Below are 16329 nucleotides of genomic sequence, written 5' to 3'. Positions count from 1 at the left end.
CTAAAGAGTTTTTGAAGGCACAAGAAGTTTTACTCTCTCTTCCCCTTCTTTCATCATATATCTCCCTGACGACTTCTTCAAACCTAATACAGCAGTTTCCTCTCTTTTTACAGTTTCTTTCACTTCCCACCCTCTGACCTAGAAATCAACCCAGGGTTGTGTCCTCTGTAGAATTACAACCTGTGAAGGCCAGAGACAAAATGGCAGGCCCGAGGACTATCTATGGCCAAGGATCACCCACCAGACTTAAAAGAAGCAAAGAGGCTATATAGAGGTGGAACACAGAGGTGAAACCAGAAGAGACAAGGATCAGAAGAGAAGGAGAGATAAGTGAAATTAAGTAGGATGGTTCAGATCTGCTCGTGCCTACAAACGTTCACTGTGGGATCCTTTGCATGGGGTCCTTGGCATGACTCCTGGGGCAATGGCAGTGTTAGAGAAGATCTGACTAGGAAAAAAAACAAGAAAATGTACTCACGAGGGAGAGAGGGATGTAGATTCCAGGAACTGCGTGTGAGAAAGAGAGCGGAAACAGGGTATTTAAGACTAGTCGCAGCCAGTATGGGATAATAAAAGGAATCTGTAGGTGGCAGGGATTTCACAGAGAGAAGCCAAAGATGTGGGAGGAACCGAGCGTTAACGAAGGCAAAGCAAAAAGTGTAAGGTCTCATCCAAAAGAGAAACAGCAGAATTAAGCCACACCCACACAGCTAGTCCACCCTCGATTCCCCTGTGCAAGCAACTTCTTTGAGCCAGCTTGGACCTACTGGTCGCAAAGATTTCCTCTTAAAAAACAGACCGCTACCTCCCCGGCAAAAACTACAATACCCATCGTGCCCCGCGCACACGCCAAGTGACCCCTGCTTTTTCCGATCCCCACTAGCTAATGGGCTTAGCCAATTTCCTCTGCCCGGAAATGACTTAAAGCACATGCGCACTTCCCCTCCTTGGCCAGGGCTTGCCTCCAAATTGGAACATTGGCGAACCGCCTGACCTCTTCTGGCGGCCTCTGCCTGGGACGCATGCGCACATCGAGACAGCAGGGCGCGGGTCTCTATTTTGCTATGCTCCAGGCTATGCATTTGGAGCAGGACTTTCCTTTTTATCTTTATTTTTGTTTCTTTTGCTTAACTTCGGGATGCAGCAATAAAGTGTTATTAAAAGAGCCCTAAAGCTGAGGGTGAAATTTGGACTAATAATCCAGAGGTCTTAAGCAAGTCACTTAAACGTGGGGACCTCGGTCTCCAACCAGATTAACACTCAAGGCACAGCCTGCCTGATCTTGCTTCTGGGAAGACTGTGGAAATGGTACTGTCGGTGCCCACAGACCTCCAGGCCCCCATGGGACAGCAGCTGGCGTTCCTCCAGCATTGAATGAAGTGTGAGCAGGGACTGGAAACTGGACAGATTTCTAGAGTCAGCTGGAAGGAGAGGTAGAGAAAGAGAAGCTTCTTTATCATTTCCCTCGAGCCCACGTCTTGTCAATAGCAATTCCTGACAGTTCTCCACCTACATATCTTCCCACTTTTTTCCATCCACACTGCCATTTCTCCATCCCCACTGCCATACCATTTTCTCTTGCTCAAATGATTTCCCTATTTCTAATCCCTAACCTACTCCCGTGGGATCATGTTAAGATGCAAATTTGATGACTAAAATATTTCATGGCTTCTCTTTGCCCTCAGCATAAAGCCAAACACCGTAACAAGGCTGTCATGTCCTGACTTCTTCCTAGTCTTCCAGACTTCCTTCTCTCCCTCTGTGTTCCAGTCATCTTCAGAAACTATCAGTTTTACACACCAGGCTGCCTCTTATTTCAAAGGCTTTTTGCATATAGAAACAATTTAATAAACATTCTGAACTCTGATGAACATATTCTCAATGAGATTTTAATCAGTGCCTTCAACCATACTCTCAGATCTTCCCTTCCAGCCCTGATGGATTCTGTAGTTTTCTGTTTAGTAAATTATTACAAGTCCAGTCTAATGGAGTCCGCTTAAAATCTTAAAACTCATTTCAAGTTTTGCACCCCTTTCTTCCTCAGCACCAGCCAGACTTCAGCAGTGGAACTTGGTTTGGGGAAGTGGTGTATTCTGTCCTTTAATAGACGTTTGCCTTTCTCTAAAATAGTTACTGTGTTGGGACCCAGAGGAAAAATCAGGGAGGGCTGGGGAATGAGGGCCAAAAGTCATTTTGCTTAACTGGGCATGTAATTGCAATTGTCTGTTGGTTCTCTCTGCCTCTCAGTTGAAGGCTGATTGGTTTTACCCTCCATCTGGAAGGTACCCAAATGCTAGATCTTAACGGACACATGGGTTAGCTTCCTGGGAGCTCTTCCCAATACACAATTCCTTGATGGGAAATCTGCTGCAGCTTAACTATTACTGGTCTTGACAGCAAGTTGTCCAGATTCTTGGCGTTTTGAACAAAGGATTGGACAAAACGCACAGCAAAGCAAGGAAAGAAGGAAGCTACAAAAGCAGAGATTTATTGAAAGTGAAAGTACACTCCACAATGTGGGAGCAGCCTGAGCAGCAGCTCAAGAGCCCTGATACAGAATTTTCTCACGTCCAAATACCCCCTAGAGGTTTCCCATTGGCCGCTTAGTGTTCACCCAATGTAAATAAAGTGGTGGCTCGCAATCAGTATGATTGGTTGTGGAAAACAACCAATCAGAGGCTGAAGTGAAGTTACAAAGTTACACTCCTATGCAAACATCTGATTGGTTGCGAAAAGCAACCAGTCAGAGGTAGCACTTTCAATTTCCCATCTGCCAGGCAGAAAAGGTGGGAGTTTTTCAAGGGAGTAGCTTCTGGTGCTTTTTTTGCTTAGGCGTGGAAAGTTAGGACTTTCCTTTCAATTTAGGTCTAGGAAGTTAGCATGAAACCGCCATAGGTTCCTTGCCTCCAGACCCTATTCTCCTGCCTCATAACTGTTTCCCACAACCCCTCAGCCCTGTTCTGGTGGCATAACTAGGTTCCCTGGCTTGGCGGCCAGTTGTCTTGGAAGGAGAACCAGCAAGATGGCCCACACCCTGTTGAGTTTCACACTATTCATTTAACTCATGGTAAGCTCGCATCAATTTCCACACTGTTCATTTGACTCACACATCCTTCCCAAACCAAATGGGAAGAGTGATAGCTCTTGGCCAGCTGCAGTGGCTCACATCTGTAATCCCAGCACTTTGGTAGGCCGAGGTGGTTGGATCACCTGAAGTCAGGAGTTTGAGACCAGCCTGGCCAACATGGTGAAACCCTGTCTCTACTAAAAATTTTTTTAAAAAAATTAGCCAGGCATGGTAGTGGACACCTGTAATCCCAGCTACTCGGGAGGCTGAGGCAAACAGAATTGCTTGAACCCAGAAGGCAGAGGTTGCAGTGAGCTGAGATCACACCACTGCACTCCAGCCTGAGTGACAGAGCAAGACTCCGTCTCAAAAAAAAAAAAAAAGTGATAGGCCTTTCCCTGTCATCCTTCTCTCTCTGCTCCAGTGATCACAGGGTACAGATCAACAAGCTCACCAGCAGATATCCAACCAGGGATTGAGATGTCAGTCGCTCCTTATTGCCAGCTCACCAATTTCTATGAGTGATTCTCTCGGAGACCTTCACTTGGAGGAGGTGAGAACAAAAGGCACAGCACTCATTTCCATGGCTGGGTACACATGACTCCATCAGTGCCCTTTCTCTTTTTACCTCCATATTGTCTTCTAGGGGATGGTTTTAAATCTAGGGGAGGTTAAGGATGTGATATTGTGGTATGGTTCAGGGTAGCAGAACTAACTTTCCACTTTTAATGGCACGTCTAGGATGTTAGCACAGATCAATATTCCAAGTGGCTTTGGACAAACTCAGTTGTCCTCTCTTTCTTGCTTGTAAGTCTCAAGAAAAACTCTAAAATGTGCTGGGAATACAACATCCTGAGAAAGGAAGGAACTGCTTGAAATAGACTGGGCCTCCTCATTCCTGTCCCTCCTAGGGAATGTAACATCTGGAGTTAGAGAGAAGCTGCCAGGGACAGCCCAAGCTTTGTACGTCTCTCTCCTGGAAGCAGGATGCCCTTTCCAGCTTTTCCCAGTGAGTCACATGACCCCTGAGGTATATAACTCAGGGTGGGCTGCCTTTTGGAGCCCCTTACTGGTGGTGCACATGGGGCATGTACAGGCAAGTTCAATCCTGCCCAGGAAGCTTTCTTAAGACTTGAGGACCACCTCACAGTGGTTCCTAGGCTTATTTCGTCCCGTGTTGCCTGCCTATAAGTAATAATCCCACCTCACAAAATTTGTTGCATGCGAATGTGAGCGTCTCCAGCAGACACTGGTAGAACTTCAGGCCAGGATGCAGTGGGCGGAAGTGTGTGGACTCCTATTTCTGGCGATCTGCATAATGTCAATCTCTGCTGTCCTGCCTGTGGTGGGAGTCCTGTCTTGGGATTGGTGATTAGTCCTGCTTCATAGTTATGTGAATTCTTAGTGTCCTCAGTTTGAGGTCATAACCGACAGTTCCAGGGTTCCAGATACATGACATTCTATTGCACAGATGCTGTTTCCTTTACCCAGCACACCTGTCACCCACCTCATCCCTACTCTCTCTTTCTCTTTTTTCTTTTTATCTTTCTTTTTTTTTTTGAGACAGAGTCTTGCTCTGTCACCCAGGCTGGAGTGCAATGGCATCATCTCGGCTCACTGCAACCCCTGCCTCCTGGGTTCAAGCGATTCTCCTGTTTCAGCCTCCCAAGTAGCTGGGATTACAGGGGCCCACCACCATGCCTGGCTAATTATTTGTATTTTTAGTAAAGGCAAGGTTTCACCATGTTGGCCAGGCTGGTTTCAAACTCCTGACCTCAAGTGATCCCCCCGCCTCAGCCTCCCAAAGTGCTAGGATTATAGGAGTGAGCCCCTGTGCCCAGCCAAACCCCTTCTCCCTTTTCCCCATCTTTCCGTGGCTAACTCCTCCTCATTCTTTAGGTCTCAGTGTAGACAGCACCACTATCCTGAAGGAGTCCTGACACTGCCGGGCCTAAGGCAGGAGACTAATCTACTGCTTCCAAAGCTCCCTGTGATCCCTCATCACAGCGTTTCCCAACTATGTTTCAAATCAGTCTGTCTTCCCTGACTAGACTAAGCCCCATGAGGGCTGACACAGTGTGAGCCCGTTTTGTTCATGTTTGCACCCAAAGTGCCTTGTGCACAAAAGGCACACGATATTAGTTGATTAAATATGTGAACAAATTTTTTTGTACGGTTTTGAGGAAGAGGGAGCTTGTGTGTGTTTTGAAAAAGCCTGGACTCCTATTGATACACCACCATCCCTGCTGCCCACTCCTCCTCAAGAGCTACTGCCCTTTATTCCTGTGGCACACATCAGATTATGTTTGCAGAAAAATATTTGAAACATCTAAAGGGCTGTATTTGAGTCTGCACTTCTGTATATCAGATTTATTTGGTCAACCTATCTTGTAAAGGCTTGCAAAAGAGAAAACTGTAAGACAGCTAAGGATGGGGTATTATCCTGAACTTCTTGCTCCATTCTCACAAGGCCTTTCTTGGTTAATTAAAAGCCTGACTCACCCAGTAGGAGCTCCCTTCCCGCCATTTGACTATAATGAAAGGGAAATTAAAGCTTCTTCTACTATTACACAACAGCCTTTGAATGCAACATTCCTCCATTTATTTGTTCAACAAAATATACTTAATATTAACTGACCTCGAAGGGCTGAGAAGGTTTTAATGTATATCCAGCTGAGGCCCTTCAGGCTACCAGGAACAAAATAAGTGATGAAAGCTTCTCCAAAGTAAGGATATTCCTATGCTGGGACACTAAGGTAGAGTTCTCAGGGGCTGGGGACTGTCCTTCTCTTTCCCTTCCTCTCCACACCTCCACAATGGAACAGAAAGGAACAGTTTGCCCCAGAAAAATGCCCCTCGGCCTTCAGAACCCTGGGGTGAAAGAATGTCATTCCCAGGAAGTAGTTTCAGACATAAAATTTTCTCTTATTACCTGCCTGTGTTCTCTATGTTGTTCTTTAAAATAGGGGCAGCATTTTTGTCTAAAAATTCATGTTCCTAGATTAAAATGAAACATTAATTTATTCCAGAATGTTGCACTTATCTGTTCACCCAATGAATGTATATTGAGGAATATTTATATGCAAGTTTCTGTGGATACTTAAAGATGCAATTCCTGCTCTCAAGTTGCTTATGATCTAGTGAGAAGAGGGAAACAGTTTCAGCACTAAGCACTATGACAGGATTATGCATTTATGGCCAGAAAGTGGTGGAGGTCAGGGGAAGCTTCCCAAGGGAAACAACACTGGCTTAGTCTTAAAGCTGGGGTTGACCGAGCAGAGGAGGGTGGAGGCAGGTGATCAGAATTGCAGGCAGTGTGAACACCAGATACAGAAGCCAGGAGGTCATAGATGTAAGCCCTTGCTGAGCACTTATCCTGGGATGGACACTACATCAAGAGCTCAACCACAGCTCTTTGAAATAGGTCCTATGCCCCCTTTCATAGGTGAGGGAACTGAGACACGGAGGGGCTAACTAAATATATTGAACAAAGTCACAGTCTTCTTCTTTTTTTTTTTAACTTGTATCACAAACGCTTTATTTAAAGGTCCATCTCAGTTTACGTGTGGCAGCACAAAATAAAGGACCAGATCGTGACACACCATTTCCATCTCAAGTGGTCGAATCCAATATCCAAAACCCAGCGAGCAGCCAAACTCAGCGCAACCTCCAGGCCTCTCGCTCGGACTCCAAAGGGGTCAGCACGTCGCCCTCGCGCACAGGGCCTTTTACGTTGCAGATGATGGAGCGGCTCGTGTCATCCATAAATTCCACGTGCACCTGCGTGCACTGTCCCTGAGAACCGGTCCTGCCCAGGACCTTGGTGACCCTGGCCAACTTGATAGGCTGCACACGGCTGGTATCCATTATCGCAGCTCGGCAGCGGTCTGGCGGAGAGCCACAGTCTTCTTAATAAGTGATGAAGCCAGGACTCAAACCAGAAAGTTAGGGTCCACAGTCATTGCTCTTCACCACTTTGTTACCTGAAACTTGCTATTGATGTAAGGTGTCTTTTGTAAAGGGAGCTAAGATGCCCCAGAAAGCAGGACAGAAAAAGAGATGAGGCAGTAGACAGAAAAGCACACCATGAATGTAGAGTTTATAAGCCATGTGGTGACACTTGGACTTATCTTAAAGGCAACACAGACCCAAATGATGGATTTTGAGAAGTGGCCTGACTTATTTATGTGTACTACTCCGTTAACATTGAATAGTATAGATGGTAAGGGAATAAAACTACCAGAAGTAAGAAGACCACTGATAAACTATTACAGTGACCCAGGCAAGAACTGATGAGGACCAGGAAGTGAAAGCTTGAACTAAGGTGAAGCAATGAGGATAAAGAGGAAGAAATGGATATGGAGGGTGTTTCAGAAGTGGAACCAACAGGACATTGAAACTGAATCAGTGCAGAGAGTCAGGAAGAAAGAGCAGTCACGAATCCCACGTTCTTTGTTTTAGAGATAGGGTATGGAGGAGAAGCAGATTTGAATGAGAAGATAATTAGGGTGGGTTTGGGTGTAATGGGTTACAGATGCTTGTGGGAAGATTCAATTAGGCAAGACAATGGGAAGTTCGCTTTATGAGTCTGGAGTCAGGAGTGAGACCTGAGTAGAGATACACAGTAGAGAGCCATTGGAACATAGGCTGTCATTGAAAGCATGAGAATGATGAGATAACCCAGAGAGGATCTCAAAAGATGAAAAGACTGAGGGTGGACACTAAGGAAACGCCAACACACAGAAGGACAACGGGAGGCAGGAGGCAGAGGAGGAGGAGCTGAAGTCGGAGAAAAATTGTGCAGGCATGCCCCCACTGAAGCAAAGGGGAAAAAGAGGTTTAGAGAGTCAGGAATTGGTCAGTTCTGCTGTGTCGAGGTAGAATTGGAAAGTGCTCTTATATATGAGTTGAAGTTTGTTGTTGGCCCTGGGAAAAATTGAGTATTAAGGATGGAAGAAAAATCAAAGTGGGAGGGAGGGGATGGAGGCAGCACTCTTCAAGAAGCTTGGCTTTGATGGAAAGTGAGAGAGAACACAGGAGGAATGGAGTTGTTTGTTTGTTTGGTGTTTTGGTTTGGTTTTAAATGATAGAGACAGCATGCCGTATTAGTTCCCTATTGCTGCTGTAACAAATTACTATAAAATTACTAACTTAAAATAATACAGATCTACCACCTTATAGTTCTAAAGATCAGGGGTTCTAAAATGGGTTGGCAGGGCTGCATTTCTTTGGGAGACTCTAGGGGAGAATCTATTTCCTTTCCTTTTCTAGCTTCTAGAGTCTTCTTATAATCCTTGGCTTTTGTCCCTTCCTCAGTCTTCAAACCAGCAGTTTACCATCTTCCAATCTCTCTCTCTCTGTCTCTGTCTCTCTCTGTCTCTCCCTACCCCTTCCCTCTCTCTGCTTCTGTTGTCACATTGCTTTATGTCTGATTCTTTTAAGAATGCTTGTGATTTCAGTGGGCCTACCCAAATAATCCAGGACAATAGCATTTCAGGATCCTTAATCATATCAGCAGAGTCCCTTTTACCATGTGAGGTAACAACATATTCACAGGTTCTGGGGACTAGGATGTGGACATCTTACTCAACCAACCACATATGATAACTCTGCCTGGCATACAGTAAGTGCTCAAAAATATTATTACAATAAGGATATTAACATGTCTATGCTGAGAAGAAAGAGCGGTCGGAAAGAAAGACATTACAGCTGGGTGCAGTGGCTCACCTCAGTAATCCCAGCACTTTGGAAAGATGAGGCAGGTGGATCACAAGGTCAGGAGTTCAAGACCAGTCTGGCCAACATAGTAAAACCCTCTCTACTAAAAATACGAAACTTAGCCAGGCATCGTGGCATGCACCTGTGTCCCAGCTACTCAGGAAGCTGAAGCAGGAGATTCGCTTGAACTCGGGAGGTGAAGGTTGCAGTGAGCTGAGATCGTGCCACTGCACTCCAGCTGGGGCAACAGAGCGAGACTTTCTTTGAAAAAAAAAACAAAAAAAATTACCAACATAGAAGAGAAAGCAAGAATCCCTTAGGCCAAAGGGATGGGACCCAGAACGCAGTCAGAAGGAGGGACAGTCTGGACGTTAAGTGAGATAATGTATACACAGCCAGCAATAATTTCTAAAATGTAGCATTCAGTATATAATTGTTTGCCTGCCTTATTCTTCAAGTGTTCCTACACTAACGAAGGATCATGATATTATCCCTGCCTCAACCTGACAACCCAGCCACATACTATTATGTAAGCTCCCCAGAATTTTACCTCTGACTTATCATTGCTTCTTCCAGAGCTCCTGGCTCTTTCTCCTGGGCAAAAAAAAAAAAAAAAAAAAAAAAATCAATACATGTTTTGGGATAGATAACATTAATGAATTAATGAAAGAACAAATGAACAGCCTGGTGGACTGGGAGAACATTGATTTAGGGTGATCAGAAGGTAGCAGCTTCTCAGTCTTCATTGACTTTTTCATTGCTCCCACCTGGGACACCTCTCTTCCTGTTCTTCAAGTTTTTAAGTTAAGTTCTTTAAGATTTAAGTTCTTAATTCTTTAAGAACAGAAAGGGGAGGCGACCAAGGTGGAAACAATTCTTAGAGATAGTAAAAGGAAAGAGGGCGGGGCAAAGAGGTATGTGGGAGTCAAGTGAAAGCACTGCCTGTGGTCCACCGCAGTGGCTCACGCCTGTAATCCCATCACTTTGGGAAGCTGAGGTGGGTGGATCACTTGAGGTCGGGAGTTCGAGACCAGCCTGGCCAACATGGTGAAACTCTGTCTCTGCTAAAAATACAAAGATTATGCTGGGTGTGGTGGTGCCTGCCTGTAGTCCCAGCTACTCAGGAGGCTAAAACAGGAGAATAACTTGAACTCGGGAGGCAGAGGTTGCAGCAAGCCAAGATCACACCACTGCACTTCAGCCTGGGCGACAGAGTGAGACCTTGCCTAGAAAAACAAACAAATAACAACAACAACAAAACACAAACCACTGGCTGAAGTGGTTGGGCAGGTAATTAGTAGAGGGCACTGGAAGCCCCTAAGAATGAGTTTGCACTGATACAAGATACATTGGTGATAGTTAATATACTGTACTATAAACTGGAAAATTTCTGAGAGTGCAGATTTCACAGGCTGGCACACTAAAAAAAAAAAAAAGGGAAAAGATAACTATGTGAGGAAGTGGATATGGTAATTCGCATGTCGGTGGTACTCATTTCACTATGTATCTATATAACAAAACATTATGTTGTACACCTTTAAAAATATTATTTTTACTTTAAAATTTTTAAAATAAAAATTAGAAGGTGGGGCGCGGTGGCTCACACCTATAATCCCAGCACTTTGGGAGGCTGAGATGGGCAGATCACCTGAGTTCAGGAATTCGAGACCAGCCTGACCAACATGGAGGAACCCTGTCTCTACTAAAAATACAAAAATTAGCCAGGCGTGGTGGCAGGTGCCTGTAATCCCAGCTACTCAGGAGGCTGAGGCAGGAGAATCACTTAAACCCGGGAGGCAGAGGTTGCAGTGAGCCGAGATCACACCATTTCATGACAGCCTGAGCAACAAGAGCAAAACTCCATCTCCAAAAAAAAAAAAAAAAAAAAAATTAGAAAAACCTGATGACTCTAGTTTCTCAGCAATATATGAACAGCACTACAACAGAAGAAGCACAAGAATAAAAAAATCACTGTGTTGGGGATTTTTTTTTAGTCCTAAATTAAATGCTTGATTCTAGTACTAATTTCTGCATGACCTTGAGCAAATTACTCAGTTTCATTGAGCCTCAGTTACCTGAGAGGACAAAGCAAGCTAATGCAGGTAACAGCCCAGTAGCTAGCGTAAGAAAAGAAATCACGCAATAAATTATTGCTGTTACTATCTCTCAGAGTTGTCGTTATAAATAAAACACCATGGGCTGGGCGCGGTGGCTCAAGCCTGTAATCTCAGCACTTTGTGAGGCCGAGGGGGGCAGATCACCTGAGATCAGGAGTTCAAGACCAGCCTGGCCAACACGGTGAAACCCTGTCTTTTAAAAAAAATAAAATAAAATAAACGAATAAATAAAATAAAAAATAAATAAATAAAACACCATGTCAAAGCTCCTAGGAAAGCATCTTGGGGGAGGCTCAGTAAACTTTAATCTCCTCTCTTCCACATTAGAAATGTAAACTAAGAGCTCTCAAGGGAGGAGAGACGCTGGAAGCTGGGAGGCTCTTAGAACTGTTGCCATGTTTGAGGTGAGAAAACTCAGGGCCTGGTTCAGAGTCCATGGAGGACCGGGTATTTGGGGTTTAAGTGGTTGGTACATAATGTCTTCCCTTTCCACCTGAATATATAACAGGTCTCTTTTTCTCATCCAAGTTTTGGACCAGTGGAGACAAAGAAATGAGGCAGATGGCAAAACTCACCTTTATAACTGATTAAAAAAAAAAACAAACCCATGTTGGACTGGCTCACCACCCATCATAATTATCAGTGGAAAACACAGGCCTCTTACTCCTGAGCACATGCCCCCGGGAAGTGTACAGAAAGCGGCAGGTACATGGGGTGCCTTCTGCATCCTGGGACCAAGCGTGACAGCCAGAGCTGAGAGAGGCCAGGAGTGTTTAATAGGTTTCTGCCCCAAGAAAGAAAACACCAGCAATGTAGAGAAAGTGCTCCCCCAGTGGAATATTCTATTTCTTTTTTCCTACTTAGGCTTCCAGATAAAACCCTCTAGGTCATACAGAGGTGCCAGCCAGCCCTCACCAGTGACCAACTTTTCCTTAGTCGAGTGGTGGGTGAGCCAATGGAGCTTGCTCTGAAGATACCAGAGGGAGCTCGAGCTGTCTGGCCCTTCAGTGCGACTCAGTGTCCAGACCACACTTCTTTAGACATAAATGAAGAACAAGTCAACCTTGGTATCTTTGATGGTTGGTTCAGGGGATGATGTGTTGTGGGGTCATTTCCCACAGGTCAGCAATCCAACTTCCAGGGCCAGAGCCCCATCAAAGAATCCTCTGTGCCAGCCAGAAGGAATGACGAACTCCTTGTCTAAAGGGAGTCTGGGGTGCCCAGTCAAACCATGGCCTCACCTAAATAGATGACCTCTGTAAGGTTCTCGTATTAACTTCCTGGGGCTGCCATAACAGATTACCACAAATTTGGTGGTTCAAGACAACGGAAATTCATTCTCTCACAGCTCTGGAGGCTAGAAGTCTGAAATCAAGATGTAAATACCAGGCTCCATCCAGAGGCTACTGGGGACTCCTCGCCCCTCCCAGTTTTTGGTGACTGTTGTCAGTCCTTGGCTCGTGGCCACATCTCTCTCTCTGCTCCATCTCCTTCTCCTTTGTGTTCTATCTCTCTCTAAACTCCTTTCTCCTTTCTCTTAGAAGGATACATGTGATTGTATTTAGGCCCCACTTGGATCATCTAGGATAAACTCCTCATGATCCTTAACGTAATCACATCTTTTTTTTTTTGAGACGGAGTTTCGCTCTTGTTACCCAGGCTGGAGCGCAATGGCGCGATCTCGGCTCACCGCAACCTCCGCCTCCTGGGTTCAGGCAATTCTCCTGCCTCAGCCTCCTGAGTAGCTGGAATTACAGGCACGCGCCACCGTGCCCAGCTAATTTTTTGTATTTTTAGTAGAGACGGGGTTTCACCATGTTGACCAGGATGGTCTCGATCTCTTGACCTCGTGATCCACCCGCCTCAGCCTCCCAAAGTGCTGGAATTACAGGCGTGAGCCACCGCGCCCAGCGTAATCACATCTTTTGCCCTTCCCATGCTCTAGGGAATTGATACAGATATCTTGGAATGGGGGTAGGGGGCAATTTACTTATACATCTTTGCATGTTTATAAGAGTGAGAGAACTGACTTGTGAAAAATTAAACTACCTTAGTTTTTCCAGATACCCCCTCTTCCCTTCACTTCCATCCTATATTATATTTACAATAACTTACACTTAAATGAAATTTTATGGTTTGAAAATTATTATGCATTTATCAGCTCGTTTTATTCTCATAACAACCTATACATTTGGTATTATCACTATCATTCCATTTCTGATGAGGAAACGGAGGCTCAGAGGCACTAAATGACCGAACCAAGGTCACTAGCATGGGAAGTACTAGTGCCCAGACTCTGATCTGAGTCCTTGGACTTCAAATCCTGGAACTCCCACACCGCCATCATTTGCCTGACCCTTGGTGTAGCAGCGAGGGGTTCTACACAAGGATGGAGTAGATTCACTTCCCCCCATTCCTCCTGCTAAACTAAACACATCTAAAACCCCTGGGTATTATATGTAAAACCAACATACAAAGACGGAAAGGTGGGGAAAAAGAAGCAGACTGACTAGCAACCTTCCAAGGTTCCAACATTGATTTTGGAACCCAAGAATTGAATGCAATGAGTTCATGGATTTTCTTTCTGACTCACATATCCCCAACTGGGTGCTAGAGAAGCAGCCCAGAAATGCCAAAGGGCATGCATGAAATAAGGTCCCAAGAAAAGCTTGCTTGTTCTCTTTAGCCAGAGCACTAGGAAGGCAATCCAGCAAGTCAGAAAACTTTTAGAGAAGAACTGCCCTACTCTAGCCAAACACCATGGAAAAAAATCACAGCCCCACCACCACCCCTCTCAGCAAAGGCCAAGTGGGGAGCCTAGACTTTCACCTTTAATTAGCTGTAAGGAGGTACCCTCCTCAGACTCCACCCCTCACCAGGGTGTTATAAGAGTATATGGAGTAAGGAGCTGGGATTTTCATCCCTATCCAGAGGTAACGAGCTCCCTATCCAGCAGCAGTAGTAAGGTCCCCTTCCAACCCAGCCAGGGCGAAGTCAGAGGAGGCCACATGGGAAGTCTGGAATCCACCAGTAAAGCACCTTTTCCCCCACTCTGGGTAGTCAAAGGAGGCTGAGTAGAGAACCTGGACCTTCACCCTTGCCTGACATTATCCAAGTGATACTCCCTCCCCTAACAGGCATGGTGTCAGAGGAAGCTTGCTGAAACAGATTTAAGTAAGACCCAGAGTCTCATAACACCCAAAATGTCCAGTGTGCAATTAAAAAATCACACATCATACCAAGAACTAGGAAAATCTCAACTTGAATGAAAAAAAAAATCAGCAGATGGCAAAACCGAGATAACACAGATATTGGAATTATCTGACAAAGATTTTAAAGAATCATAAAAATGTTTCAACGAGCAATTATGAATACACTTGGCACAAAAGAATAGAAAATCTTATTGAATAGAAGCTAAATGGAAATTTTAGAACTGAAAACTGTCACCACCAAAATAAAAAAACTCATTGGATGAGTTCAGCAGCAGAACACAGGGGACTGAAGAAAGAATCTGTGAACTTGAAAACAGAACTGTAGAAATGACCGGGGCTGAATAACTAAATTGTGTAAATGCATAGACTTTCCTTCTCTTCTTGAGTTTTCTAAATTGTTTGGTGGCTGAAGCAAAAAGTATAACATTCCCTGAATGTGGATCTCAGTGTATATAGATGAAAAATATTTAATACAATTATATCACAGGTGGAATGACAAGGGATTTAAAAGAAGGTAACGTTTCTACTTTTGTCTCGAACTGATAGAATATGGACACCAGCCGATCTTGGTGGTGATAAAATAGTTCTGTTATCTTGATTGCAGAGGTGGCTGCAAGAGTCTACAGGTATGGTAAAATGGCAAAGACTGCACACTGTACCAATGTCAGTTCACTAGTTTCGGTTGTGTACTATACGGCAACATTAGGAGAAGAGCACACAGGACCTCTTTCTACTATCTTTGCAGCTTCCTGTGTGTCTAAAATTATTTTAAAATCCAAAAAGTTTTTAAAACGAGGACTTAAAAAAAGAATAAAAGAGAACTGAAGGGGCATCAGCACAGGCAACTGGGGAACTCCCTTTTCAGTCTGGAGGCCACACAGGAGGAGAGAGGTGCTCAGAGAACACAGGTTTCTGGACTGGAACCTTTGGCTCAGACCCTAATTCACCCTCCAGTGACATCACAAAGCCTCAGAAGCCCCATCCCCCATCCAGAAGTTTTGCTAACTGAACTGTCATCTGTGTTTGTATCAGAAGCAGTTGTTCAGCCTTGCTGAGCAAACGTCTAGGATTTCTCCATTACATCCAGAGGAAAACAGCCCCATGTGAAGAACAGAATCCGTAGACGTCTGGTCGCTGTACCGCATCCACTCAAGGCCAGTTCTCTTGGTGTTTTCCTGGCGGTGTGGGCAGTCGGCGCGCACCGCATCTCTGTCTCGGCTCTTTCTGGAAGCTTATGTCCTCCCCACAACTTCCAGCCTTCTTCTGGGACATGGGTACACTCACCACTGCTATATGTAATCCTGCTCACCTGGTAAAAGTTCTCTTCTTCGTTATACTCCTGATGACTCTGGTCACTCTACTTATCCTGGGCTGGAAACTAACCAAAAACAAAAGCAAGAAAAACAGAGAGCCACACCCAAGAAAGGCGGCAACACGGCTGGCGTAAAGACCTCGGTCTCTTGGTGGGGACTCCATTGAGGTAAAGACCTGGCCGTACAAGAGGCGGGGCCCCTAGAGCTGTCTCAGAGCCCAGAGCCTGGGGAGCCAGAGCCGCTTTCTCCACCCTATTCCTCCACTGCCTGATGTCCCCCGGGCCTCATTTCCTTCCTCCACCACCGCCCCTCTTGTAATGCACTCCTCCTGCAGTTCTTCGGCTTTTCCCAGCTTCTGAGTTCGAACGCCTCTTTTGTGTGTGGATCTTCAAGACTGAAATAGTAAATGGCTCTTGATTTCTGCACTAAGAGGAAAGAAGTACATGGAAAAGTAAAAGTTGATTACGAAGCCTAAATTTTCCTCTATAAATTGGGCATGTGCTGACCATGGGATATTGAAATTATTGGGAGCTCACAGCATCTCAAGTTACATAATGAAGCTATTCTGGAAGCTCATTTCCAGAAGATCCTTGAAATGAAATGGCTCACTCTATGCTGAATTGTAGGTAAACTCCTTCCTCCTCTTCACTCAATGCTGGGACGAAAAAGTATTTTTTCCTTAAGAAATGATTGCAAGAACCATATACTTTCCTCTTCTCTCTCACCCTCCAACTTAGTCGGTTGACAACATTTTAAAATATCGTATTCTAAAATGATAATTTTTCTTTTTCTTTTTGTCCTTTCAGAATTTGGAGCAAGTTAACTCCTTTTTCAAATGAAATCCAAATTAAAGAAGCAGTTTTTTGAAAAACCAAACTCTTATCCAATTCGGTTTCGGTTAC

General features: G+C 44.8%; 2 protein-coding genes across 2 annotated transcripts; one reads left to right on the top strand and one right to left on the bottom strand.

The window, feature by feature from the left end:
• Nucleotides 1-6724: 6724 nt before the first annotated feature.
• Nucleotides 6725-7228, bottom strand: LOC110567561 (small ribosomal subunit protein eS28-like). The gene has a single exon (XM_064370766.1). The coding sequence runs from the start codon at nucleotides 6932-6934 to the stop codon at nucleotides 6725-6727; it is 210 nt and encodes a 69-aa protein (XP_064226836.1). The 5' UTR covers nucleotides 6935-7228.
• A 7900-nt stretch (nucleotides 7229-15128) lies between these two features.
• On the top strand, nucleotides 15129-16115 carry SMIM42 (small integral membrane protein 42). The gene has a single exon (XM_064370444.1). It carries the CDS (start codon nucleotides 15349-15351, stop codon nucleotides 15559-15561), a length of 213 nt encoding a protein of 70 aa, XP_064226514.1. The 5' UTR covers nucleotides 15129-15348; the 3' UTR covers nucleotides 15562-16115.
• Nucleotides 16116-16329: the final 214 nt, after the last annotated feature.

Source organism: Aotus nancymaae, unplaced genomic scaffold, assembly GCF_030222135.1.
Source record: "Aotus nancymaae isolate 86718 unplaced genomic scaffold, 86718_ANA_hifiasm-v0.15.2.pri h1tg000108l, whole genome shotgun sequence".
Taxonomy (NCBI): domain Eukaryota; kingdom Metazoa; phylum Chordata; class Mammalia; order Primates; family Aotidae; genus Aotus; species Aotus nancymaae.
This window is presented reverse-complemented; position numbering and strand designations above follow the sequence as displayed.

Bases quoted from the DNA above. Each gene is read 5' to 3' on its own strand.
- LOC110567561 (XM_064370766.1), bottom strand. From the start codon at position 6,934: ATGGATACCAGCCGTGTGCAGCCTATCAAGTTGGCCAGGGTCACCAAG.
- SMIM42 (XM_064370444.1), top strand. From the start codon at position 15,349: ATGTCCTCCCCACAACTTCCAGCCTTCTTCTGGGACATGGGTACACTC.